Raw genomic sequence first — 24,599 nt, 5'->3', positions numbered from 1 at the left:
TATCCCCTGGTCCTTTCTTGATGCTTGTCCCAGATGAGAGGTGCCTGTCTGGGTCCCATTCTGCCATCCTCACTCTGCCGCAGTGACTGGGGCCCTGGGACACATCAGAGGCCTTGCTCTGAGTACTGGCTCCGCTGTGTACTGGCTGCATAGCTCTATGGCTTGGGCAAGTGCCTGAACATTTCTGGGTCTCGGTTTCTTCATCTATAAAACAGGGGCTTGAAATAAAACCTCCCTCGCTGGGATCTTGGTGAACAAGTGCTTTGTAAACTGTGATCCCTCCACCCACCCTGAATGCGGGGACCGATTTCCTCCTTGCCTGAGTTGTGACCTTGCTGCTGGCTTTCTCTGTCACTAGCGGATGATCACCAGGCTCTCATCTGGGACATCCAGCAAATGCCCCGGGCCATCGAGGACCCGATCCTGGCCTACACAGCTGAAGGAGAGATCAACAACGTGCAGTGGGCATCGACTCAGCCCGACTGGATTGCCATCTGCTACAACAACTGCCTGGAGATACTCAGAGTGTAGCGTTGGCAGCGCCTTGCCCACGAGGCGGGGGCTTGTGTGTTTCCTGCCTCTGCCCCATCCCCAAAGTAAGAAGAAATGTGTTTCTGGTGGCCAGTATGTCTCTCATTGCTTTGCACCACTGTTACCAGAAGCTGCTCTAGGAGTTCCTGGCCGGTCGTCCCATCACTGTCTGTGCCAGACTCAGTGCTGTGTGGCGCCTCCTCAGCCCAGGGCTGAGTTTTAAGATTTTTCTCTCCTTTTCTCTTCTCCTTTGGTTCCTCCATTAAAATTTTCTGTGTATTTGTTTGTCAGCTGTTGCGTTAATGAGCATCACAGGCCCTGGCTGTGTTGGTATTCATCTGCCCCAGATGTCTCTTATCTGTCTGCTGCCCAAGGCGGCGCTCTGTGTCTGTGTCATGTTAGCACTTAAGTGGGAACAGATACCGGTTTGGAGTTGTCTTTCTTCCTGTTATCAGTGTCTTTAACAAATTTAAACTTTGTATATTTTTTAACCTATCAGGCTAATTTTTTTACAAAAAGGATTTTACTCTTCCTGGTTTCTTCCTTTGTTTCATAGTCCACCCCATGAGCACTTCCTCTCTTCCCTCAGTGCCTGGATCTAGCACTGGGCCCTTGACCCCATGAACAGTTTGCCTTCTTGAATCACTGCCTGAGTGCAACATACCTGAGCAGGAGTCCCAAACCGCCTCGGTGCTCTGAAGTCGGCCAGTTCTCTCACTTTTTCTGAGCCCGGCTCTTCTCAAGGGCATTCTGGGCTCCCAAACAGACATGTGAAGCCTTTTCTTCCTCAAGTACCTCTGTCTGACAACCCCCCCCCCCCCCCAGGACCTGCTGGCAAAGTGTTCAAGCTGAGAGAGACAGCGTGTCTGACTTGAAGGGAATGGTTTCAGAAAAGCTGAGCTTAGAATGCATTTCCAGGACATAGTTTCCAAGCCTGTATTTCCCTCCTGATGTAAGTCCCAGGCCAATTTTCTTTCATGTCTTGAGTGATAGGCAAGCACAGTCTATAAGCTGAACTTTGGTATCTCTGGTTGGTTGGTTTACTGTGATTGATGGTTGGCCGCTCTTTGAGTGAGAGGGTCCTACTTCAGAGGCACATAGTCTGTGCCTCTAATCCTGAACAAGATCTCCTTTAGAGCGTGGGGGACTGCCATCTCCTGGAAGGAGTGGACTAATGGGCTGTGATAATCCCAGGCCATCGAGTAAATAGGTAGCTGTGGTGCCAGCCAGTTAAAGTGCGTCTGTCAACCCTCCCGCACCCACCCCCAGCCGCCCCATCCCCCCTCCATTAGGTGCTGAGCAGTATTGGACTTGCAGGCTGCAGTGTCTGTTTCCGTTGTGTGTATGAGTTCCATGGAGGGGGCTTGTGTGTGCTTCGGGTGCTGGATGAGTCTTTGGGCAGGCAGGGTTTGGGACATGCTCAGTCTTGGGGGCCTTTGGTCTAATGTGTTCTGCCATAGGTTTTTTAGCCCCTGAGTTGTGCAGTGTTGAGTAGGGGAGTAGCAGACCTTAAAGCCCCTTTAAGGTTTTGTCCACTTGTGTTCTCACCTGCTCTTGAGAAACAAAACAGTTTTGTTCTTCTGGGCCCTTAAACTCTTCTGGTTGAGTCTCCTTTTCCAGGGCAGATGTATTTTTGTCTCCAAAGTCCCAGCTCTTTGCTTTACTACACAGGCGCTTGTCCAAAGAAAAAGACTCTTTCTTAGTGTCTTCCCCCTTCTACTTTTTTACTTTCTTATTCCAATTTTGAGGCTCTTTAGCTGGCCCTCCACTTGAGGTTGACTTTGCTGCATTTACTACCAGATTTGCACTGTGTCATTCAGAGGTGTAAAGTGAGCAGTTCTTGGTTAGAGCCCTCCTTTGCTTGTAATTGTATTTGCTGGTTCCAGGGTCCCTCTCCTAAGGGTAGCAAGTCTAAGTTGATGGTAGCTTGCTCTAGGAGGCCATCGGGTCCTTCCCCTGGAAAAGGGTCTGAGATGGAGGTCAGACTGGTAGGAGGGGCTGGTCCTCCTGGGGCAACATTTAACCGCACTGAGTTCTATGTTCAGATTTCTTTCCTGATCTGCACTTAAGCATGGTCTGCATGGTGAGATTTGTCAACTGGAACTGGAAAACAATCAGGGGAAATAATTAGTCTGTAATAATTAGAATATATTTGCATAAAGTTGCTATCATTCTGGAAACCAACAACTTTTGGTGGGCTTTTTCCCTTGTCCTGTGGCTCCCAAGCCTTTCTTCCCTCCCTAGGTCCTGTAGTGTGCTCCTCCTCCCCCTGGCATCCCCCTGGCATCCACCTGGGGCCAGATGAGCCTCCCCAGTCTCCCTGCACAAACACACACACACTCACAGTTGCAGAAATGCCGGTGTTTTGAAGTCCCAGCTCTCTTACCCTCCGTTTACACCATAGGCCAGGTGGCCTCATGGCTAAGGAGAGGATTTCTATAGTCTCAAGACTGAGAAAGCCTCTTAGCCAGGGATGCTCCGGGAAGCAAAGATCTGTTGTTGTAACAAAAGCAAGTGTCTATTGGTGGCCCTTCCATGTGCTCCTGTGGCCCCCTCTACCCACTGCCTCCATGGGGCCAAAGCTGCCTCTGTTTTCCTTGTCCGCTCTGAGGGGACCGAGAGGTGCTGAATAAATTTGGCTTCAGGTTCCACATCAGGGAGTTGGTGAATGGATACAAGTCATTCAGGGGCTTGAGTATTTATACCCAGAAGAGTTGGAACCCTCTCCTTCTAGGGAGGAATGGAGCTGTCAGTCAAGGGCTTGAAGAGGGAAGATACTTGATCACTTGGTGAGAATTTCTTACCAGAATCAGGATCACCTCTCAACCAGTTAAGATTGGGGGTGGGAGAGTACAGAAAAAGTTGAGGGTCCTACAAGGTTTTAATGATGGTTTTGGCTGAAATTTTCGGAGGAGATTTAAGATATGGGAGAAAATCTGTGGTAAGTGTTTCTTTAGATCAAGGGAAAAGATATTAGAGGACATGAAAGGTCTGGGGTGGCCATGGAATGAAGCTGTGCCCTCAGCCCGTGTCAGCCTTTTTGGAACTTTTGTCAGATAATCTGTGGCACTGTCTAATTGTGGGGACAGGATGCCAGCTCGGGCAGAGGAGCCCCTTCCTGCAGCACTGAGCCATGGGTGATGTTGATGGCAACAGTCCACAGGTGTTGGCAGTCCCGTGGCCATTCGTGATCATGGCTGTCCTTGGTTGTAGGCTTGTACAGAGCAGAGGAAGCAGAGGTGGTACACGGTCCTGCCGATTTTCCTCCCTTCCCTTTTCTTTTTCTTCCTCTGTCCTAGCCGCCATAGAACTTTCTCCCTGCTGCAGGCTGGGCCTCAAGTCTGAGGTGGTAAGAACAGTTGGGAGCTTACAGGGTTTACCACATGGCAGGGGCCTCCCCTGGTTTGAGAATGTGGCAGCTTCTTTGCCTGCCTGGGTTGGAGTAAGGGAGACCATTCAAGTAGACCCCTCTCTCAAAGCAGATGCTTCCCTTTACTCCCTGCACTCCAGGATGAGGAAAGAAGGTCATGCCTGGCACTTAAGTTGAAATTTCCCAGGGAGAAGAGCTGAGCTGAGCGTCACTGTGAGCCCTGGAGAAGGCTCTTTGTACTGGCTGGGCCAGCTGCCCACAGTGTCTCCTGTTGCAGAGCTTTGCCTGCCTTTCTCACCTGTACCCTCTTCTTCTCCCACCATTGTCATTGCCACTGGCTCTCAGAGTCAAAGGTGTGACTATACAGTGTCGGCCCGGTCCTCCCAGGCTACTTTGTGGATATTGTTTTTTAAGTCTGGAAACATGCGGGTGCCTTCCCCAAGAGGCTTGGACTGGTATAAAACCAGAAACAAATAAGCTAGTGAAAGTATGAACTCAAGAAGAAGGATGTTGGCAGTCTGTGTAACAGCTAGAAAACTTACGAGGACCCACCTTTAGGACAACCCATTGGCTATGGACTCGTGGTGTCTGCTGTTGAAGAGAAATGCTCTTGCCTGGGGTTGGTTGTGGTAACCTGGTGTGCAACGAGACTTGTTGAGCTAAAGCTTTGACTTGGCTTGAGTTGAGTGTGGATCACTTGCTTTGGTTCCCGTGTATTTTATGACCCTGTCAGTGACCTCCCCCCTTCCTCCCCCGAGTGTGAACTTGTAGCATGATTGTACAAACCTCTATGTAGGAAATGGAGATTCCTTGTTCTCCAAGATGTTAAGCTCTAGCCAATCAATTTCTGTCTCCTCTAGCCTAGTACGTCTGAACTTCATTTCTTGTTATATATTTAAACTTTTCCTCTATACTCTAGCTTTTGTGACCTCCCATGGTCAGGTGGAGAGGAAGCTGTCCCCTTGCAGAACTGTACTATCCCATTTTTCTTTTTTAAAATATTATTATCACAGGACTGATTGTACACAGGGCTCGTAATAAAATGTTAACACTGTGCTGTGAGACCACAATGGTAAATCTCCATTGAAGGCAACTCCAAAGGCACCTGAAAGTGGAATGTTACATCTCTGACTTTATTTCTTGCTTCCTGAGTATATTAAACCTAATTTTCACCCTTTCATTCTGTTTCAGCCTCCTGTATAAGAAGTACCGTATTTTCTGCCCATCACACTTTGTAATAAAACTTGAACATGTATAGATTGACTGAATTTCTTCTTGTGATGAATTCAGTTCTTCCCATTCTGCCACTGTGGTCATGTTCCAGAGACGCTGGCTGGGTGACGAGAGTCCTCCCCAGCCCATCATACTATCTGACAGCCTGAGTCATTCCGTTTACTAAAACACAGAGCACCTACTCTGTGCCAGGGGCTGTGAACCTCAAGTTGCTTCCTGATAAACAGTTCCTGGCAGTGTTGAAACTATGGGAGTGTTTAAGCTTACTGGTTGCCCTGAGGAGGAGGTGATCCCCTATGTCTGTGTAGGAGCTAGAAGAGGTCAGGGAAAACTTCACAAGACAAGGGATGGTGAAACTGAGTTTTGAAGGCTCAGTAGGAGTTCTCTAGGAATAGGGAAAGATATTTAAAGCAGAAGGAACATCCATGTACAGTGTATAGAGGCAAGAAAGAATATGGCCATATTCAGAGAATTATAAGTTGATGTGGGGTTTTGAATGGGACTGTCGCTGGAGAAGTAAGTAGAAGCCAGATCAGGCAGAGTCTTTTGGGCATTGCAGGAAGTTCAGGAACTTGAGGCCTTACACCTGTATGAGATTTTGGAAAACTCACGTAGAGGCAAGTCATGCTCAGAACTGTGCTTTAGGAGGTAGTGAAGAAAATGTCCATGTAGGGGATGCGACAGGGAGTCCATTCCCTACTGTAATAGGATGAGAGAAAGCAAAAGCCTGAACTAAAACAGGAGCAGCCGGGGAGGAAAGGACAGGACATAAATGAAGAGATTTATGAGGTGGAGTCATTGGGATGCTGTAAACTGCTGGCTCCGAAGGATGACAAATGATAATTCCCAGACCCTGTGGGTTTGGACACCAGGTTCTGATGCCGGCTAAGGTTTCCAAGTTCAAGCCAGTTTCCTCAGCCTACATCCCAACGTGGTAAGATGGAGGAGTGCCTGTCCCCACTGCTGTTCAGATGCTCTAAGTCCTGGTTGAATACTCCTTCTGTTTATTTTTATTTTCATTCTGGGCTCCCATTAAATCATTTCAAGGGAAGAGTAGTAGGGTAGATTGTGATTGATTCCATGACCCAGTGTTCGGCAAGTATCTGCCATTGTGACAGAAGCATTGAGCTGGGGGCAGCAGTGGGTCTGGGGAAAAGAAGTACGTACCCTAAGAGTTTATGGGGCTCCTGGCTGGCTCAGTCAGTAGAGCATGTGACCCTAAATCTCGGGGCTGTGAGTTCAAGCCCCATGTTGGGTGTGGAGCCTACTTAAAAAACAAAAAACCACTTTAAGAGTTTAGACTCCTTGGGACAAAATGAGCACCTGCTGGCTCTGTTAGAACTGTACTGTACAGTCTGATGACACAGATGGGAAATAGGAGATTCTCGCTCTTTAGTTTTTTCTTTTTTTTAATATTTTATTTATTTATTTGACAGGGAGATCACAAGTAGGCAGAGAGGCAGGCAGAGAGAGAGAGAGGGAAGCAGGCCCCCCACCAAGCAGAGAGCCCAATGTGGGGCTCAATCCCAGGATCCTAGGATCATGACCTGAGCCGAAGGCAGAGGATTTAACCCACTAAGCCACCCAGGCGCCCCTCCTGCTCTTTAGTTTTTAAGGGGCACTCTGGGAGAGTGGTGCTGCCTGGGCTAAGCTGCAGTAACAAACCGCCACACCTCAGAGGCTGAACACAACAAAATGTTACTTTTTGCTTATGTGAAGTCCTTTGGGGGTTGGTCAGCTACATCATCCAGAACTTGTGGCCTCCTAGGTTGCTTGGAAGGGGAAAATATGTTAGGAAGAGTTCTGCCCATATCTGCCAAATTTAGCCACATGATTCCAACCTAACTGCAAGGATGTTTAAGAAAGGTAGTCTGCCTGTACGCCTAGGAAGAGGAAATAAGGTGATGCGTAAATAGTCCTGTTTCTGCCCCACCAACAAATGAGCGGCCAAGGCTCATTGTAAATGATTTCAGTGATTCTGAAAACCAGGCTCTAGCGACGGTTCAGTCATCTGTGCATTTATCTTGAGACGGTATTAGCTCAAACTGAGAAAGTAAAATTCTGCCCTGCTATTCATCACAGATAAATAGACACATAAAACGAGCTGCAAAGTTAACAGGAAACAATATTTCTCACAAGCACACCTGCAACTTAAAATGTCATAGAAGTTCCCTTCTCTGAGTAACTGTTTGTTTGTTTTTTATATATATATTTTTTATATATAATTCGCTGAGAAACTGTTCTCTAAAATCAGAGACTGTCAGAAAAGTTTGCTGTTTGAAATCCTATCAGTGAGAATGAGGACTTAACAGTCTTGCTTTCAGAGAATCTAAGTCACTCTGACAGAGCCGCAGCCTTGATTTCCAACCCATGTATAAAACTTAAGAGCAGGTGCTTCAGAATCCAGCACTCCCCATGAGTTTTGTAGTTTGCACAGAAATTGAACTCGGTCTGCTTTGCAGTCCAGGGCTGATGCTGACACAGCTTCTGTATTCTGTTGAGACTATTGAACTCTATTCCATTGAAATTTCACCTAACCTCCACCTTTGCCCACAATCCTATAATAATTGTCTTTTCCTGTGTTTGGTGAGACACCTCACCATCCCTCGGGTGTGGAGTTTTTCTTGTTGCACTGAGCCCAGAGCTGACCTGGTTGAACTACAGGTTTGCCCTGGTAGACTTAGGCTGATTGGACTAGGGCAATCTCAGACTTTACTTTGGCCTTCATGCTTATTTGTGATTCCCTTAATTTGCCTTTTGCTATTCAAAAGGACATATTAAACTGTATTTTTAAATGACACAAAATACTATATATGCATAGCTAGTAAGCACATGAAAACATCTTAGACATCATTAGTCATGAGAGAAATATGAATCAAAACCACAGTGAGTTATCACTTTATACTCACTAGGGTGGCAACAGTTACAGTCAAAAAGAGATGATAAGTGTTGGCAAGGATGTGGAGAACAGTGGAAACCTCATACATTGCTGGTCGGAACATAAAATAATGCAACTGTTTTGGAAAACAGCCTGGCAGTTCCTCAAAAGGTTAAACAGAGGGCGCCTGGGTGGCTCAGTGGATTAAGCCTCTGTCTTTGGCTCAGGTCATGATCCCAGGGTCCTGGGATGGAGCCCCGCATCAGGCTCCTTGTTCAGCGGGAAGCCTGCTTCCCCCACTCTCTCTCTGCCTGCCTCTCTGCCTACTTGTGACCTCTCTGTCGAATTAAAAAAAAAAAAAAAAAGGTTAAACAGAGTCACTGCAACAACTCATCAGTTCTACTCCTAGGTATATATATACTCCTAGGTATATACTCCAGTTCTACTCCTAGGTATATATATACTCCTAGGTATATACTCCTAGGAGAAACAAAAACATGCCTATACAAAAACTTGTACATGAATGTTCATGACAATATTATAGTAGTCAAAAGGTGGAAACAACCCAAATATCCATCAACTGATGAATGGATAAATAAAATGTTGTAGATTCATACAATGGAATATTATTTGGCAATAAAAGAGGAATGAAGTACTGATACATGCTACATCAATGAACCCTGAAAACATGCTAAGTGAAAGAAGTCAGTCACAAAGGACCACATATTATATGATTCTATTCTTATGAAACATCCAGAATAGGCAAACCCATAGAGGAAGAAGTAAATTTTCTACCTCGGACTGAGAAAATTGAGGGGAAGTGGGAAACGACTGCTAATGGATCCAGGGTTTCTTTTTGGGGTGACTAAAATGTAAAACTGATTATAGTGATGGTAACACAAGTCTGAATACATATCCTAAAAACCATTATACACTTTAAATCGGTGATGTATGACCTGTGAATTATTTCAATAAAGCTGTTATTAAAAAAAAAAAAAAAAAAGAACTATGCTGAACACGGGGTCCTGTCCTGCTCTCAAAGAATTTAATATTGTGGTGGAGACAAACATTTTTAGATTAAAAAGTGCTAAGGTACAGGCGAGTATGAAGGGTCATGTGAGCACGAAGTAGGGCATCTGCGCCCAACTGGAGAATTAGGGCATGTTTTCTTTTGGTGGAAAATCATGTCCGAACTGAATCTTGAAGGAAGAGCAAAATTTAGCCAGGTGAAGTGAAGTGGAACAAGGATCCAAAAAGACCCAGGTTTGTGCTGAATACAGGAACTGCAAAAGGTACCAGGAGCAATCTGTTTCTAATATGGCAAAGTAGAAGGAGGAGAGTGCCGAGCCCATCACAAAGTAGGCTGGATAATAAGCAACAACAATAATAAATTCCTAAGCGAACTATTAGTTAAAGCTCAAAAATTTGAGTTGTACTCCAAAAGTCGCCCCCATCTCGGCCTCGACTCAGCAGAGGCGCGAAGACTGGAGCAAATACCGTGCGGCGGAACGGATTTTTCGGGCGTTGGGGGCGCGTTTCTGGGACGGACCGGAGAAAGGAAGTGTGCTACAGTATCTAAGGCACCCGCTCCCGGCTTCCGCGGGGCTTGTATTGGGTCTTTCGGGTCCCGGCTCTGCCGCGCTGGCCTGAGCACTTGGGTCTCCGGAGACGAGTGGAGGCGGCCTCAAGCTCAGGACCTGCCGGTTTCTGCCTCGGACGCCACGGGCTGATCTTAGCCGCTGCTCGTTGGCTGTTCTTGCTGACCTTGGTCCAGGGTCGGAGCCAATGGCAGCTTGGGCTGCCGTCAGCCTGAGCAGGGTCGCTGCCCGGTGCTTGCGGGGAGCTCTAGGCCCCGGGGTCCGGGCGGCTCTTTCACCCACCCTCGCGGCTTCCCAGCCTGAGCCCACGGGCTGTACCAGCGCCCCGGGCAGGACGCTGCACCTCACGGCGGCAGTCCCCGCCGGGCACAACAAGTGGTCCAAAGTCCGGCATATCAAGGGTCCCAAGGACGCCGAAAAGAGTCGCATCTTCTCCAAGCTCTGTTTGAGCATCCGCCTGGCAGTTAAAGGTAAGTCACCCGCTGCTGCACTTTGTGCGCGCACAGCTAAACCAGGGGCCCACCCCTAACCTTGGTCCTTCATATTCTTTTCTTTTCCTAATTCCCACCGTTGCCCACTTCATAAACGTTCAGGACACCTACCTGCATTGTGTGTGTCCACTCACCTTTCCAGATGCTGAGCATCTGCCTGCATGGCAGGGAGTTGCTCTTAGGACGATAATGGTAAAAGTGACTTCATTCTAGTGCATAGCGGGGTACTTCATGGAAACAGACTCTAAGAGTAAGGTCTATGTGTTTCTTGCCTGAAGAGACAAATCCAGCCCTCTAGTCCCCTCTGGTTGTGGACCACAACGTAGGCTGTGGAAGGGACGTTGAGTAAATCTGTTACTTGCCCTTGTCAGTTTGCTTTATTAGGATTTCCTAAGACACATTTTCTTGGAAGGTAAGTTTGCAACCGTGTCTTTCTTAATTGTGTAGCCACTGCAAGATAACTTTTTTTGTTGTTGTGTTCAGTGTCAGATACCTGTAGGCGTGGAGATAAAAGTCCTGTAAAAATCATGGACCTTGGGGTCAAGAAAACTTGGTTTCTGTTACTTACTAACTGATGACATTGAGCAAATGGCTTAACCTTGCAGAGTTTCAGTTTCCTTCTGTAAAACAGGGTTAGTACCCACTGTATGGTCGTTTCTGGCACATAATAGGCACTCAGTAAATACTAATTTCCCCCTAGAATTCATGCCTGATATTTCTTTTGGCTTCCTTCTACATTCTTTTTTTTTTTTTTTTTTTTTTTTTTTTTTTTTTTTTTTTTCCTTCTACATTCTTGATACTAAGTGAGATCAACACTATTGAGTGTTTGTTATGGGCACTGGTAATACAGAATAATGGAGGTATAGCCCCTACTCTGAGAGACAGCATGATTACACGCTGTCATATGAGCGTTTCAATAATTACACACAAATAGTAGAGTCAGAGCAAGGGGTATTAATAAGTCCAGGAAACGTTGGTACCACTTTCATCCGTCAGCTCTTTGTCTGATGCAAAGTGGTGTTTGCTGAAACCTAGCAGAAAGATATCCATCCTTAGGATTAATTAGGAACTTCTTTTCCGGGGCGCCTGGGTGGCTCAGCAGGTTAAGGGTCTGCCTTCAGCTCACGTCATGATCCCAGGGTCCTGGGATTGAGCCCTGCATCAGGCTCCCTGCTCACTGGGGAGCCTGCTTCTCCCTCCTCCTACTGCTCCCTCTACTTGTGCGCTCTCTGCCAAATAAATAAGTAAAATCTTTTGGGGCTCCTGGGCGGCTCAGTCGTTAAACGTCTCCCTTCCACTCAGGTCATGATTGCAGGGTCCTGGGATCAAGCCCCTCATCAGGCTCCCTGTTTGGCGGGAAGCCTACTTCTTCCTCTCCCACTCCACTCACTTTTGTTCCCTCTCTTCCTGTGTCTATCTCTGTCAAATAAATAAAATCTTTATTTTTTAAAAAATAAAGATTTTATTTATTTGAAAGACAGAGAGAGAAAGGGAGCATGAGCAGGGAGAGGGGCAGAGGGAAAAGCAGATTCTTCACTGAGTGGGGAGCCCGACATGGGCCTCAGTCCCTGGACTCCGGATCATGATCTGAACCGAAGGCAGATGCTTAACTGACTGAGCTACCCAGGTGCTCCAAGAGAGTCTTAATGAAAAACTGAGAGTTGATGGAAGGAGGTGGGTGGGAAATGGCCCAGATGGATGATGGGTATTAAGGAGGGCACTTGTTATGAGGAGCACTAGGTGTTGTATGTAAATGATAAATCACTGAATTCTACTCCAGAAACCAACATTGCACTGTACATCAACTACCTAAAATATAAATTTAAAAATATAATAAAAATTTAGGGCACCTGTGTGGCTCAGCTGGTTAAGTGGCTGTCTTCGGCTCAGGTCATGATCCCGGGGTCTTGGGATCGAGCCTTCATCGGGTTCCCTGCTCACTGGGGAGCCTGCTTCTCCCTCTCCCTTTGCCTGCTGCTCCCTCTACTTGTGCTCTCTCTCACTCTATCAAATAAATAAAATCTTTAAAAAACAAACAAAAAAAACCTTCTTTCCAAAATACTGCTCCATATTCCATTTAAACATTTAATATTGAATAAATGTTCAAAATTAACTGAGAGCCAGGTGGTGACTTGTTACTCTTTTGGGTGGGGTTGGGTAGAGTGGCAGAAATCCCTTCTTTCTCCCAGCTGTAATGAGATGTGTTCACTCACTCTTTTCTTTCTATCTCAGAAGGAGGCCCCAACCCTGAGCACAACAGCAGTCTGGCCAACATCTTAGAGGTGTGTCGCAGCAAGCATATGCCCAAGTCAACGATTGAGGCATCGCTGAAAATGGGGGTATGTCCTCAATTTGACTTCTTGTTATTGCTCACAGCCCCTCCAGGGCCCATGTCCAGAAGGCTGCCGTATACTCCTTAGATTATCAGAGAGACCAATAGCATTGTGATTGATACCCTCAATGGCAGAGCCTTCTGGTGGTTCTCTGACCTTGGGCATAGGACATGGGAGCACAGTCGGGAATAGTATGAATAGACAGTGTACAGAACCAGACTGCTTAGGACTTCTCAGCCAAAGGGTGAGGATGTGAGGTAGAAGGAAGGGGTACAATGTGGGGAGTGTTAGATTGAGGAAGGGTGTGTTTTTCAGATATTTATGCCTTAAAGGAGAGGAGCCAGTAGAAAGGGAGATGGGAAGTCTGATTGTGGGAGGGACAGAGTGTGGAGCTCAGGTATGGGAATTGTCTTTGATCCCAGGTGAGAGGACACCTCTTTCTCTGGGACAGTAGGAAGGATTTGAGGAAGTGATAATCATCTTAATAGCTAATAACTATTGAGAGCGTACTCTAGGCCAAGCACTTTGGGAAGAACTTTGTATGCATTATCTTACTGAATCATCAGAACAACCTCAAAACTTCCTCAAAAGCGGAAACTGAAACACAGAAACATTAGGTGACCAAGGCACATGGAAAATGACAGACTTGAAACCAGGTAGACTCTAGAACCTGTTTTCTAATCATTATACACATGCCTCCATGTGGGCCGTGGTGCGGATACAGTGGAAAGAGGATTTCCCCCCACCTGGTGGTCTTTTATTTCCTTTGTGAAAGAAGAAGGCGTAAGTCGCTGTTTGAGAGTTCCCGGAAAGGCAGCAAGGCAGGGTGCTGGGCGAGAGTGGTGGAGGTCGGATGTGTGGGCAAGGGATGAGTGGAGGCAGCATGGGAAGTCTGGTGAGACTGGTCCCTAGACCTTCACTGATTTGTTTGAATTTTGTGGCCAAACTGTTTTCAGAGGTTCTTATAGGGCCCAGAGTGCTATTTCTTAAAGCGATACTCAGCACCCCAGGGGTAGGAGACTTCACAGGTGGGTCTTATGCGGGATGGGTGTAGGAAGATGAGTCTTGGTGGGAGTGTGGGGGGTGATGTGTGTGTTAGAGGTGGGATTCAGTTGGGACAGGGAGGAAATGAAACTAGGAGATGGCTAACTGATTGTTCGGGGACCAGAGACACAGACTCCCTTCCCAGGAAGGGGCCATACTTGCAATTACCTCAAAATGGGTCCCAAAGGGCCACCTCTCAGAGGTAGGGGACAGCAATAAAGACTTGAGGCCCTAAGCGGTACCCCAGAGTGCCCATCCCGTGGAGTCAGTATCTGTGTTCTGGGTTGGGATGCAAGAGGTAATTTGGAAACAGGAAAATATGCTCATGTGTTTTATTGCAGAAAACCAAGGATGTTTATTTGCTGTATGAGGGCCGAGGCCCTGGCGGCTCTTCTCTGCTCATTGAGGCATTATCTAACAGTGGCTCCAAGTGCTATTCAGACATCAGACGTATCCTGAACAAGAATGGGTAGGTGTACATCTGGGGAGAGTGGAAGGGTATGAAGCCTTGAAGTTCCAGTTCTTTGCAAGGAAACTACAGTTGTTCCTCGTGGCATTTGAAGTTTTAAGCATATTTCATCCATAACAGAATCCAAATGGGATCATTTCTTCTCCTTTAATTCATTCTGTACTAGGCTTGTGTATCAGGTGGAGAAGAGGCCCTTTGTCCCATTTTTTCCCCCTCTGTAGCCATGTAATGTCCAAGTCTTAAAATGTACCACTAAGGCTGGAATTTTAAATGATGAGCAACGTCTTTGCATCCACTAAACTGCAATCAGGGCAGAAAGAAAGGGATGGGGATAAATTGGATTTTTCCCTTGCCCAGTGGTCACTGCATACTCTCCTTCAGAAGTATGTATGTCTGTACATCGAAGGCTGGGTGGGAAACAGAGTTATTAGAATGCAGTGCTGTGGGGGGCTGAGTGTCTACAGGCATTCAGTCTAGTGTGTTTCCTTTCCTTTGAGGGGAATGATGGCTGATGGAGCTCGCCACTCTTTTGACAAAAAGGGAGTGATCGTGGTTGGAGTGGAGGACAAAGAGAAGAAAGCTGTGAACCTAGAGCGTGCCCTGGAGCTGGCAATTGAAGCAGGAGCTGAAGATGTCAAGGAAACTGAAGACGAAGAGGAAAAGAACATTTTTAAAGTGAGTATAAAGCCTTGGTGTTTGCTGGACATTTGTCCTAATAGATGCGTCAAGGCATACTTCTGTTTCTTCTTTCTCACACCCTGGGGTACAAGTGACACAAAGAGTTCACATGTCGCATAAACATTTATTACGTGAATACTACGTAGGGCTTACTTTACCAAGGACTACAAGAAGCATTCAGAACTCTGGAAACTATAGCTCTGCTGGTAAGAGCTTAAACACAGTGATTCAGGTTTTGCAAAATTCTGACTGCCTTTCTTCTGCTATCTCCTGGCCTCTCACCTCTTGACTTTCTTTTGTCCCTAGTTTATTTGTGATGCCTCTTCACTGCATCAAGTGAGGAAGAAGCTGGACTCCCTGGGCTTGTGTTCGGTGTCCTGTTCTCTAGAATTCATCCCCAATACAAAGGTGCAGCTGGCTGACCCTGACCTGGAGCAGGCCGCCCTTCTCATCCAAGCTCTTGGCAACCATGAGGACGTGATCCAGGTCTATGACAACATTGAGTAACTAGCACTGTGAGCCCCAGGGGGCCTTTCTAGGCAGCTGGCAGCTCATTCTGGAGCACACGCTTCTGCAGTGACTGAGACTGAAGCAGACTGGAGGCCTTCCAGGGTAGGAGGCATAAAACCAAGACCTGCGTGGATATGGGAGTGGCCAAAGGAGTCACTGCATCTCCGTGGGGCCTCTTTGTCAGCTCTGCTGGTGTCTCAGAGCGCTCCTGGCTGTAGGGAGGAGACAGCCAGCTAATCAGACTCCGATCTTAGGAAGTTGGTCCTTGGGGGAACAGCAGGTACCCTGAGGGCCCTTTTACTAGAATCTTCTCTTAAATAATATAACTGAGCTTTGCGCAGTGGCAGTATCGTAGCCAATGAGGTTTATCTGAGGCGCGATTATTGCTAATTAAATAATATAACTGATCTGGGTTGCTACACTCCTGTTGTGTGGCTGTCGTGTTTTCCTGGGTTTTTGTCCAGCTGTTGGGACCCTCTGACTTCCTTTGAAGTCTGTAGGTTTAATTCTACTACTCCAGTCCCAGGTTTTTTTTGTTTTTTTTTTTTTGGACCAGAGAAATGTAGATCTCTATGGCACACCACTTTGCCCTAATGCTGGTCTGGTGGCCTAAACCTGTCATTAATCATGCATATAGTATTTATCAAACACCTGTGTACCAGGAACTGTACTTAACCAGGAGCATAAGCTGTTTAGTTGGTGCCCTGTGTTAGATCCTGTTCTTAAGACCTAGGACCTCAGAGGTCAGACACAGGACTGCTGTCTGCTGGAACTGCCCTAGGGCAGTGTGAGCTGCTGTGCATGCCTCCTTGTTCTCTTCTTGTGGCCTCCTTGCCCTCATTCTGCCAGAGAGCTTAAGGCTCTAACCCAGTGGGAAATCAAGTGCCAGTGATAAGGGACTCCCAGGCCCTGTTTCACCCAGGGCCCTATGTGTTCTGAGATTGGCCAGAGCGGACCTCTCAGCAGCGCTACTTGGTCACCAGAATGCCCGCCCTAGCTCCTTTTCATCCCTGCTGCCAAATGCTGGAGCACTGGGAACTGCAGAGGAAACGGAAACAGAAGGAAGGGTGAAGGGCTGAGTCAGAGCCTGGCCAGCTGGGAAAGAGGACCCTGTGTACCTTTGGCTCCAAAGTGTCAGTTTTGGGTTTTGAGAGACCAGGAGTGCTAGTCCCTGTGCAGGAGCCCATCAAGCATGTCAGGCCTGGAGTGGCTTATTGATCCCCGTTATTCACCTACTTACAAGTTGTTTAAGCCAGTTCTGAGATCAGAGTAATTTTCCCAAAGGAGCTTCAGGTAAATGAGGAAAAGAACAAAAACCAAGTTATAAATAATAACTTCAGCTTCTAAAAAAAACAGATTACTAATTCCATGATGACTTAAACAATCGGAGAGCAAAGGCTAAGGAAAGGAAAACCAATGAAATAACCCACAAAAATGCCAAAGCATATGCTCTTATACCTCGTTACATAACACGATACCACCTGGCATTCTTTACTTTTTTTGCTTTGTTTTGTTTTGTTTCAGAGACTTATTTATTTGTGAGAGAGAGAGAGCAGGGAGAGGGGCAGAGGGAGAGAGAGAATCCCTAGAGGCTCCACACTCAGCACAGAGCCCAACGCAGGGCTTGATCTCACCACCCTGAGATCATGACCTGAGCTGAAATCAAGAGTCGGATGCTTAACAGACTGAGCCACCCAGGCATCCCACATTCTTTAGTTTCTAAAGGAGATAACTCATCTAGATATCTGATGAGCACATCCTCAAAATAGTGCAATTTAAAGTGCTGCTTTGTAATTTTTAAGATACTTTTACATGTTATTTATTTGATTTTCACAGCAAACCTATAAAATAATCAGGCCAAGTATTTTATGCACAAATGGTCTAATAGCAAGCAGGTGAGAGTAGGTCTAAGACTCTTACATCGATAGACCTTGGTTTATAAAAAGAACTGTTTTGTAAATGTTGAATATAATTTGGAAGAATCTGATAATTTCTGATCTGAGAAATCTGGACCAGGAGAGCCTGCTCTGGAAAGGAAAGTGGCTATTCACGTGAATAGTTTTCCAATCTAATAGATAGGATTTGTTTGAAAGGATTTTTGTGTAACGGCTTTCTTACATCAAGGCTTTGAGTGGCTCTGCACTGACCCCTGGTGGTGCCCTGCAGTCTTTCCTGCGGCTAATGTGGGAAAGGCAGAAATGGAGCCTTATTTGGACCTGTTTGGCCTCTAAGTCTGCTAAAGAGACCCTTAACTACATAGGTTAAATAGTTAAGTAACTATTTAACTGAATAATTAAGTAGAGAGGATATGTGTTATTCTGCCCCTAAAAATTATTTTCTGAAGAATATTTTATGTCAAAGAATGTTTACAATGTAATATTAAGTGGAAAACAAAGATGTAAAGCTATATGTATAGTATGGTCCAAATTTGAAAATATAATCATACTTTATCTATGAACTTTTAAAAAAAAGACTAGAAGGAAGTGTAGCAAAATCTCAAAACTGGTTATCTGTGGGTGGTAATGTTATCACTGAGCTTTATTTTCTATAGTCATATATTTTATGAGCGTAAACATTTTAAAAAAAAAGAAAACTAGTCACATTATTGTCCAGCTAGGGTGACAGCATGTGAGTGACCAGGAATCAGGCATACCTTAACCTCCAAAGAATGAGATCTGGTCTTGGCTTGCCTTTGCCTTATAGTCTGTCATCGTCTTAGCAGACAAAATCATTCAATGCCTTGCAGCTGGCTTTGGCTCACTTTCAAGTGACCTTTCCATGGGATGGAAGTATTTGTGACAGGTTCCGTCCACAGCCTTGACTCTCAAAAGAAGCGTTCACATGGTACATAGCTGCCTTCCCTCTGCCAGAGGCCTCAGCTGAATCGAACAGAAACCATGAAAGCTCTGCTTTCAGTCCACAATGGAAATTCAGCCATGGCCAGAGTTACTCTTTTGGTTTTATGTTTTGTTTTGTTTTACTCTCTGAAACTTACAGCACAACAGTCAATAAAACTTCACACTTGAAGAAACCCCAACTTGTAGATGTTGATTTGAATCCCTAGGGACTCTTCTGGAGCCATTCTGAAGAGGAAATAAATGAGCCAGTAATTCTGGCAAGAGGGAGTGATGATAGATACCACACTAGTCTAGACTGGAACTACTTTCTCTCCTTATGCCCTCCTCAGACACTGAACACGATAGCAGTTTTTGCTTTTTCTCTTTTTGTCTTTCTTTTAGCAATGTGAAAGGGGTAACATCTGTGGTTTTTGAGTGAATAAGTGAACCTCAAGTGGGGGATTCCCTACCCCGTTCCTTCTAAGATATAACACCGTTAATCTACTCTGTATTATTCTACTCCTTGGAACCAGTCTGCTGGGGAATAGATCTCAACTCTGCCAATTGCCAGGAACCTTGGACAAGAACTTAACCTCCTTGCCCCTATTTCTTCATCTATAGAAAGAGGACAATAGTACCTCTCTCATAGGGCTATTTCGGGGCGCCTGGGTGGCTCAGTGGGTTAATCCACTGCCTTCAGCTCAGGTCATGATCTCAGTGTCCTGGGATCGAGTCCCGCATCAGGCTCTCTGCTCAGCAGGGAGCTTGCTTCCCCCTCTCTCTCTGCTTGACTTTCTGTCTACTTGTGATCTCTCTCTGTCAAATAAATAAATAAAATCTTAAAAAAAAAAAAAAAAAAGAGAGAGAGAGAGACAATCTTAAGGCTCCACACCCAGTTTGGATCCTGACACATGGCTCAGTCTTGACCCTGAGATCATGACCTGAGCCAAAATTAAGAGTCCAGTCCTTAACCAAGGAGCCACCCAAGCACCCCTTGTTTTCTCTTTTAATACCACATTCATTGAGCTATCCCTGAAAAGAATTCATTCATCTTTATTATTCCCTATCTCATGTCCGAGTGTCTCTATGCTCTTGAAAGAAAAAAAGGAGAGTGTTCAGCTGGCATATCAGACTGTCTGATGCCCTGAGCATTGGGATCAGGTATGGCTCAGGTACTTATCCAGGGGCATCTACTGTGTGACACCATGGGAACAGACTTGAGAAGACATGATCCAGATGGGAGTCTTTACATGGGGAAAATGAAGAGTGAGGAGAGAAACAATATAGAAAGAGAAAAAATAACTAAAAGGGCACACTTGTTGATACTACATTCAACTACTAACATCCCCAGTTAAGGTTCACTTACTTAAAAAAAAATATTTTTTAATGTGCCGTGAAAGATGCTAGGCCTACCGATTTGAATGACAACTTCTGTCTCTATGCTTACTTCCTTAAAGGCAGTTACAAAAGAGTGGGATGGGTGCTTTGGTGAAGAAAGTATTAGGTGCTCTGGTTCCCAGAATTGTGAGTATTTGTCTGGAAGGGTTTCTTGGAGGGAGTGATGTGCAGGCTTAGTTCTTTTCTGAAAGAATGAAGATGGGGGAGAGAGTGGAGGAGAAGAGTATTCAAAACAAAACAAAATAGATGCAGAGTTATAGAGGTGAGACGGACTACAGTGGTTCTTTGTGGCCACATAGAATTTGAATGACAGAGGTGGGGAATGGAAAAGCTTGTGGCTGAAGATCCATAGCCTGAGTCTGGCAGGGCCTTCTTATCTATATCCACATACTTGATTTATCCTAAGGGTGATAGGAAACTGTAAAGTTTTTAAGCAGAGCATGATGGGATCAGGATCCATTTTAGAAAGATTACCCTGTGATGTAAGCAGACACTGTTCTACTGGGTTTGAACTAGGATGGTGGAGCTGAGGTTGGGAGAGGAATGGATTGTGACATGGTGACATGGTGACATGGTCAAGGGTAGCTGTGGGAGGAGAGAAACGGAGAGGCAGTGTTCTCTAAGGCAGAGAATTCACAGGGCAAACCTGGGAAACTGAAGATCGCAGAGGAGATACAGAACTATGGAGGAAAATGATGAATTCAGTTCGGACCTGTAGAAGCTGAGATGCCTATGGGAGGCTAGAGGATGAGGCCTTGGAAGCTCAGAGGAAGGTCTAGTATGGTAACTTCAGCATGGGAATGTTTGAGATGGCTGCTAAGGGACAGACAATGGAAAGGAAGCCCTCAAAGCCGTTGCTAGAAGGAAAGAAAGTCACAAGGCTCTTTTCAGCTAAAAACTTATGTGGTTATACCGCAGTTCTCTCCTATGCGTGAAACACTATTCTAAGTGCTGGTGATTGGATAAGGCAGTGAACGGGACAAAAATCCCTGCTGCCACACAGCTTATGTTCATGGTAGAGGAAGGACTAACAAACATACAGTTTTAGTCACTATGAAGAAAAACAAGGCAGACTAAAGAATGATGGAGAGGTGAGGGGCTCTGTTGGAAAGGGTGCTTACAAATTGAAAGGAGTTGATGTTTGAGCAAAGACCTGAATAAAATGCAGGAGTTAGCCATGGGAACACTTTGGGGAAGAGCATTCCAGGTAGAACAAATGGCAAGTGCAAAGATCTTGAGGTTGATAGGTTCAAAATGTGGTAAGACAGCAGTGTGGCTGGAAGAGTGATCATGGGAGAGAGTTAGAGATGAGGTGGGAGAGGATGGCAGGGCCAGCTCCTACTGAGCCCGAAAGGCCATGACAAAGACTTCTTGGGTGTTATTCTAAGTGCAGGGGGAAGCCATTGGAGGCTTAACAGCAGGGTGATGGCACGAGCTGAATTACACTGTATAAGGATCGCTCTGGCTGCTGTGCAGAGAATCATTTTTCAAGTGGCCACAGAGGAAACAGGGGGTTGGGTTAGGAAGCTAGGGCAGTCATCCAGGAGAGGGTAGCAGCTTGGACCAGGCTGATAGTGGTGAGAAGTGGTTGGATTCAGATATATTTTGAAACCAGAGGCAAGAAGACCTGCTGAAGGATTAGATATAGGGATGTTAGGCAAAGAGCAAAACCAAGGAAGACTTCTAGGCTTGTACTTTAACAAACACAATGGGAAAATAGAGGAGTTGGGTGTTTTCGCCGGAGGGGGAAAGGATAAAGAGTTCAGGGTGAAACTTGTGAAATTGGGAGATGTGTTTCAGACATTCCAAGAAAAGCTGCTGAATAAACCTTCCAATACAGGCTATGGAGTGAGTACTAGAGTTCCACTTGCATAGTTAGGGGTCTTTTTTTAATATTTATCTCATAGGTCAGATATGAGCCTCAGATTGTAGATTGAGACCTCCAGCCCTGGCTTGTTACACACATTCTCACCAGAGTGATACCCCATGGAGGGGAAAAATGATTAAGGGGTAAAAAAAATAAAATCTTAGATAATACAGTGGTATGTGGCCTTCAAAGCTCAACCCTACTTGACCAAATCTTATTCCTTAGCCTTTAATTTCTCTCATTAGAATTTACATTTAATTAAGTAATTCAGAATGTTCTCCTGGGTGGGGGGCAAGGGGAGGTGATAATGAAAAAGCAGTTGAGGAACACTGGCCTGGTACAAGAACATGACCTTTGGGTGGCAGGTAGACCTGGTATGAATCCTGGCTTTATCACTTGGACATGGTCCTTAACTTGTTTGAGCTTCCATTTCCTCATTTAAATGCCAATAGTATTACTTACCTCAGTTATTGAAAAGATTAAATAAGATGATGGGCCTGGCATATAATAAACAACTAATAATTATTATTTTTTTTCCTTTTTACTCTTTTTAAAAGATTTTATTTATTTATTTGTCAGAGAGACATTGCGAGAGAGGGAACACAAGCAGGGGGAGAGGGGAAGGGGAAAAGTGGGCTTCCGCACAGAGTGGGGAGCCTGATGTGGGTCTTGATTCCAGGACCCTGAGCCAAAGGCAGAGGCTTAAGGACTGAGCCACCCAGGCTCGCCTTTCCCTTTCACTTTCTCCCCTTCCCAGAAAAGAGATTTTTATAGTTAAGAACTACAATAAACTGGATAGGGATCTAATCAAGTGGGAGAAAGACCGACTTAAAGGCTTGCTGGAAAGAAAAAAAGAAAACAGGATAAGGGGCCTGATTAAATATTGGGGGGAGGAGGGAGAGAGTGTAAAGAAAGAGGGGAGTCCAAAGTAATTCTTGAGAGATTTGACACCCAAGGCAAAGCCACCACTAAAGATTCTTAGTTGCCGGTTGAAAATGGCATCAGAGGAAGATTATTCTGGCGTCTGACTTGTACCACAGCGGAACAGTAAGAGAGGAAGGGAGCCCATATTAATTGTGATGAATTTGGCATCTGAAGACCTGGGTGTATAAAATACTGAACAATGAGGGTTGGGGAAATTAATTACGGTCATTCTCTATTTTGAAATATCATGCAGCCCCTACAATTGTTTTGGAACAGTATTTCAGTGGCACGGGAAAACACATAATAAAATGTAAGCACACTACAAAACAATATGAAGCCATTTTTGTCTAACGTTGTATATCTTGGTAGGAAAGAGATTAAGTTATCCCCGGGGTGGATTTTTTTTTTTTTTTCGGTTTTAATTCGAATAGCTTGTATTGCTTTCATAACCAAAGGAAAAAAAAAAAGCTTTTATCCGAAAGAACGTCTCTGACCTCGCCACTTACTGGTGTCGGCCCTGGCCAGCAGCGGAACTCCCAGACTTCTGAGGACCCACATTCCAGTACTACCCCAGCCCCTCGGAGGGTGTGGTCCCGGAGGCAGGAGACCCAGGAAAAGGCGGGCAGTGGCGAGGCCGCCCCTGCCTCCCGGCAAGCGCAGCGTCCGGACCGGAGGACTTGTCAGGGGATCGGACGGCAGAGACGGCCACACGCCGGGAAGCGTTCAGAGCCAGAACCCTCCCCGCTTTCTCTGCGCCCGGTGCGGGAACAAGAAGGGGCAGAACGCCGGCCTCAGGGGCCGCCCGGGCCTCGGAGAACAGGGAGGGCGGGAGGCTAGCGGCCCCTCCAGCCGCTTTCCCAAACTCCAGCCCCAAAGTAGCCGGGGGCGGGGGGGGGGGGAACACCGCCAGCCCGCGCGCCCGCCGAGCCATCAGTGACCGACGGGAGGTGGGAATGTGGGCGGAGCCTCTCGCGCGAGCTGTGATTGGAGCAACCAACACCTCCCGGGGAGAGAGGGCGGGCGAGACGGTCAGGGATGAGTAGAGGCGGGTGCTCAGAGCCCTCTGCGTGATTGGCTAGCAGAGAGTGAACCGGGTGCTGTTTCGATGATTGGCAGGCAGTAGACAGCCCTCGGAAAAGGCCTTGGCTTCGCCCATTGGCAACCTACGAGAGTAGGCGGGATTGGTTCATCGTGTGGTGCTGATGATTAGCTGGCGACTGAGAGTTAGGGTGTTGGGGAGAGAGCGGAGTTGGGGGGCGACTGGGGCAGCGACTTCCTCCCTGTTATTGGCTGGTGAAGTGAGTGGGGGTGGTATGAAGGTTCAGCGACTGCCTGGGATTGGCGGGCGCTGCGGTGAGTGACAGGCAAGGGGGCGAGCTGCGCGACCAGCGGTTTGTTTTTCGGAGCGTTCCTGAGGTGGAGAACGGTGGCCGGACGGAGCGACTGTGGGACTGAGAGACTGGCGGGCGGGCGGGCCGAGCGGCGCCGCCGAGGCCGGACTGGGCCGAGCCGAGGAGCGCCGGGGATGTAGCGGGCCACCCTGCCCATGCCACAGCGCCCGGCCGCGGGCGGAGCCGGAGCCGGAGCCTGGGGAGGCGGCGGGGGGCCCGAGCGCAGCCCGCGCCCCCCGCGCGGAGCCAGGCCCGCTGCCGTCCCCGCCGCCCGGGCCCCCGGCATGCAGCTCCGGCTGCGGAGGTGACACTCGGGCCCGAGCCGCCGCCGCCGCCATCGCCACCATGGGTGAGTGTCGCCACCGCCCCGGCCTGTGCCCGCGCTGCTTCGCCTCGCCCCGCCCCGGGCTGAGGGGAGGAGGACCCTGGGCCGCCGCCTGACAGGCATGGACAGCCCGCAAGGCCCGGGCTGAGGACCGCCGGCGCCCGCCCGCCGCGGTCGCAGCTCGGCGGCCGGGGCGGGGGTTCGGTTTCCCCCGGGCCGCCGGGGCGGTCCTGGCCGGCGGAGCCCACTGGGCAGCCTTCTTCCGGGCCGCGCGGCGGGCGCATCCCGAGGAGGCGGTGGCTGGATCGAGGGCCCGTGCTTGGCGGGGCAGCCCACTCCGGCCGGAGCGAGCCGGACCGCGAGCCCGAGGGCGGGGGAGCGGGAGCTCAGTGTGGGGCCCGGGCTGGAGGCTGGTGCAGGCCCAGCTGCTGTTGTGTCTTTTCCTTGATTTGCTTTTTTTTCCTGCCTGTGTCATTTCCTTCCCTTTGCTCACACAGGCCGGCCAGCGAGAGTTCCCGGGGCTTGCTCTCCAGCCCTGTGCGCGCCCCAGCGCAGGGGGGAGGGCGTGCGGGGAGATAGGCTGGGAGGTGATTAAAACGGCAATCACTGTTATCAACAGCGCGGTTGAGAAATGCGAGCCGCACGCAGATTGCTGGAGGTTAGGAATTGGTCGGGGACTGCCAGTTATAATTCACATACTACTTTTTTGAAAAATCCCGATG

The 24,599-nt window shown here is 47.4% G+C and overlaps 3 protein-coding genes and 1 pseudogene across 6 annotated transcripts in view; all 4 read left to right on the top strand.

Annotated features, from left to right (window-relative positions):
- DCAF7 (DDB1 and CUL4 associated factor 7) overlaps window positions 1-5,169 on the top strand; it is a 31,988-nt gene extending 26,819 nt beyond the window's left edge. The window contains exons 7-8 of one of the 2 annotated variants that reach the window (XR_009400530.1): window positions 359-596; window positions 5,093-5,169. Coding sequence is in view for 1 of the 2 variants with exons in the window: in XM_059381012.1 (XP_059236995.1) it covers window positions 359-531 (173 nt within the window). In the remaining variant the exon portion in view is untranslated. Of the gene's footprint in view, window positions 1-358 lie in introns of both variants that reach the window. The other variant, XM_059381012.1, reaches the window with a different exon arrangement.
- Window positions 5,170-9,576: 4,407 nt separating this feature from the next.
- On the top strand, window positions 9,577-18,167 carry LOC132003610 (translational activator of cytochrome c oxidase 1). 2 transcript variants are annotated; one of them, XM_059379194.1, is made up of 5 exons: window positions 9,577-10,080; window positions 12,337-12,440; window positions 13,820-13,947; window positions 14,445-14,622; window positions 14,932-18,167. In XM_059379194.1, the coding sequence occupies exons 1-5, from the start codon at window positions 9,798-9,800 to the stop codon at window positions 15,130-15,132; spliced, it is 894 nt and encodes a 297-aa protein (XP_059235177.1). In that variant the 5' UTR covers window positions 9,577-9,797; the 3' UTR covers window positions 15,133-18,167. The 2 variants fall into 2 exon arrangements, with proteins under 2 accessions (XP_059235177.1, XP_059235176.1); XM_059379193.1 differs by having other exon boundaries at window positions 9,578-10,080; window positions 12,334-12,440.
- LOC132004662 (U4 spliceosomal RNA) lies at window positions 15,465-15,597 on the top strand (annotated as a pseudogene).
- A 5,311-nt stretch (window positions 18,168-23,478) lies between the features above and the next one.
- Window positions 23,479-24,599, top strand: part of MAP3K3 (mitogen-activated protein kinase kinase kinase 3) — a 62,138-nt gene continuing 61,017 nt past the window's right edge. The window contains exon 1 of one of the 2 annotated variants that reach the window (XM_059380057.1): window positions 23,479-23,901. In XM_059380057.1, the coding sequence (XP_059236040.1) occupies window positions 23,898-23,901 (4 nt within the window). In that variant the 5' untranslated portion in view covers window positions 23,479-23,897. The remainder of the gene's footprint in view (window positions 23,902-24,599) is intronic. The other variant, XM_059380058.1, reaches the window with a different exon arrangement.

The sequence above is a fragment of the Mustela nigripes genome, chromosome 16 (genome assembly GCF_022355385.1).
Source record: "Mustela nigripes isolate SB6536 chromosome 16, MUSNIG.SB6536, whole genome shotgun sequence".
Taxonomy (NCBI): Eukaryota; Metazoa; Chordata; class Mammalia; order Carnivora; family Mustelidae; genus Mustela; species Mustela nigripes.
This window is presented reverse-complemented; position numbering and strand designations above follow the sequence as displayed.

Coding starts and splice junctions, on each gene's coding strand:
- LOC132003610 (XM_059379193.1), top strand. CDS start 9,798: ATGGCAGCTTGGGCTGCCGTCAGCCTGAGCAGGGTCGCTGCCCGGTGC. Junction 13,948..14,444: donor CGTATCCTGAACAAGAATGG/GTAGGTGTACAT, acceptor CTTTCCTTTGAG/GGGAATGATGGCTGATGGAG. Junction 14,623..14,931: donor AGGAAAAGAACATTTTTAAA/GTGAGTATAAAG, acceptor TTTTGTCCCTAG/TTTATTTGTGATGCCTCTTC.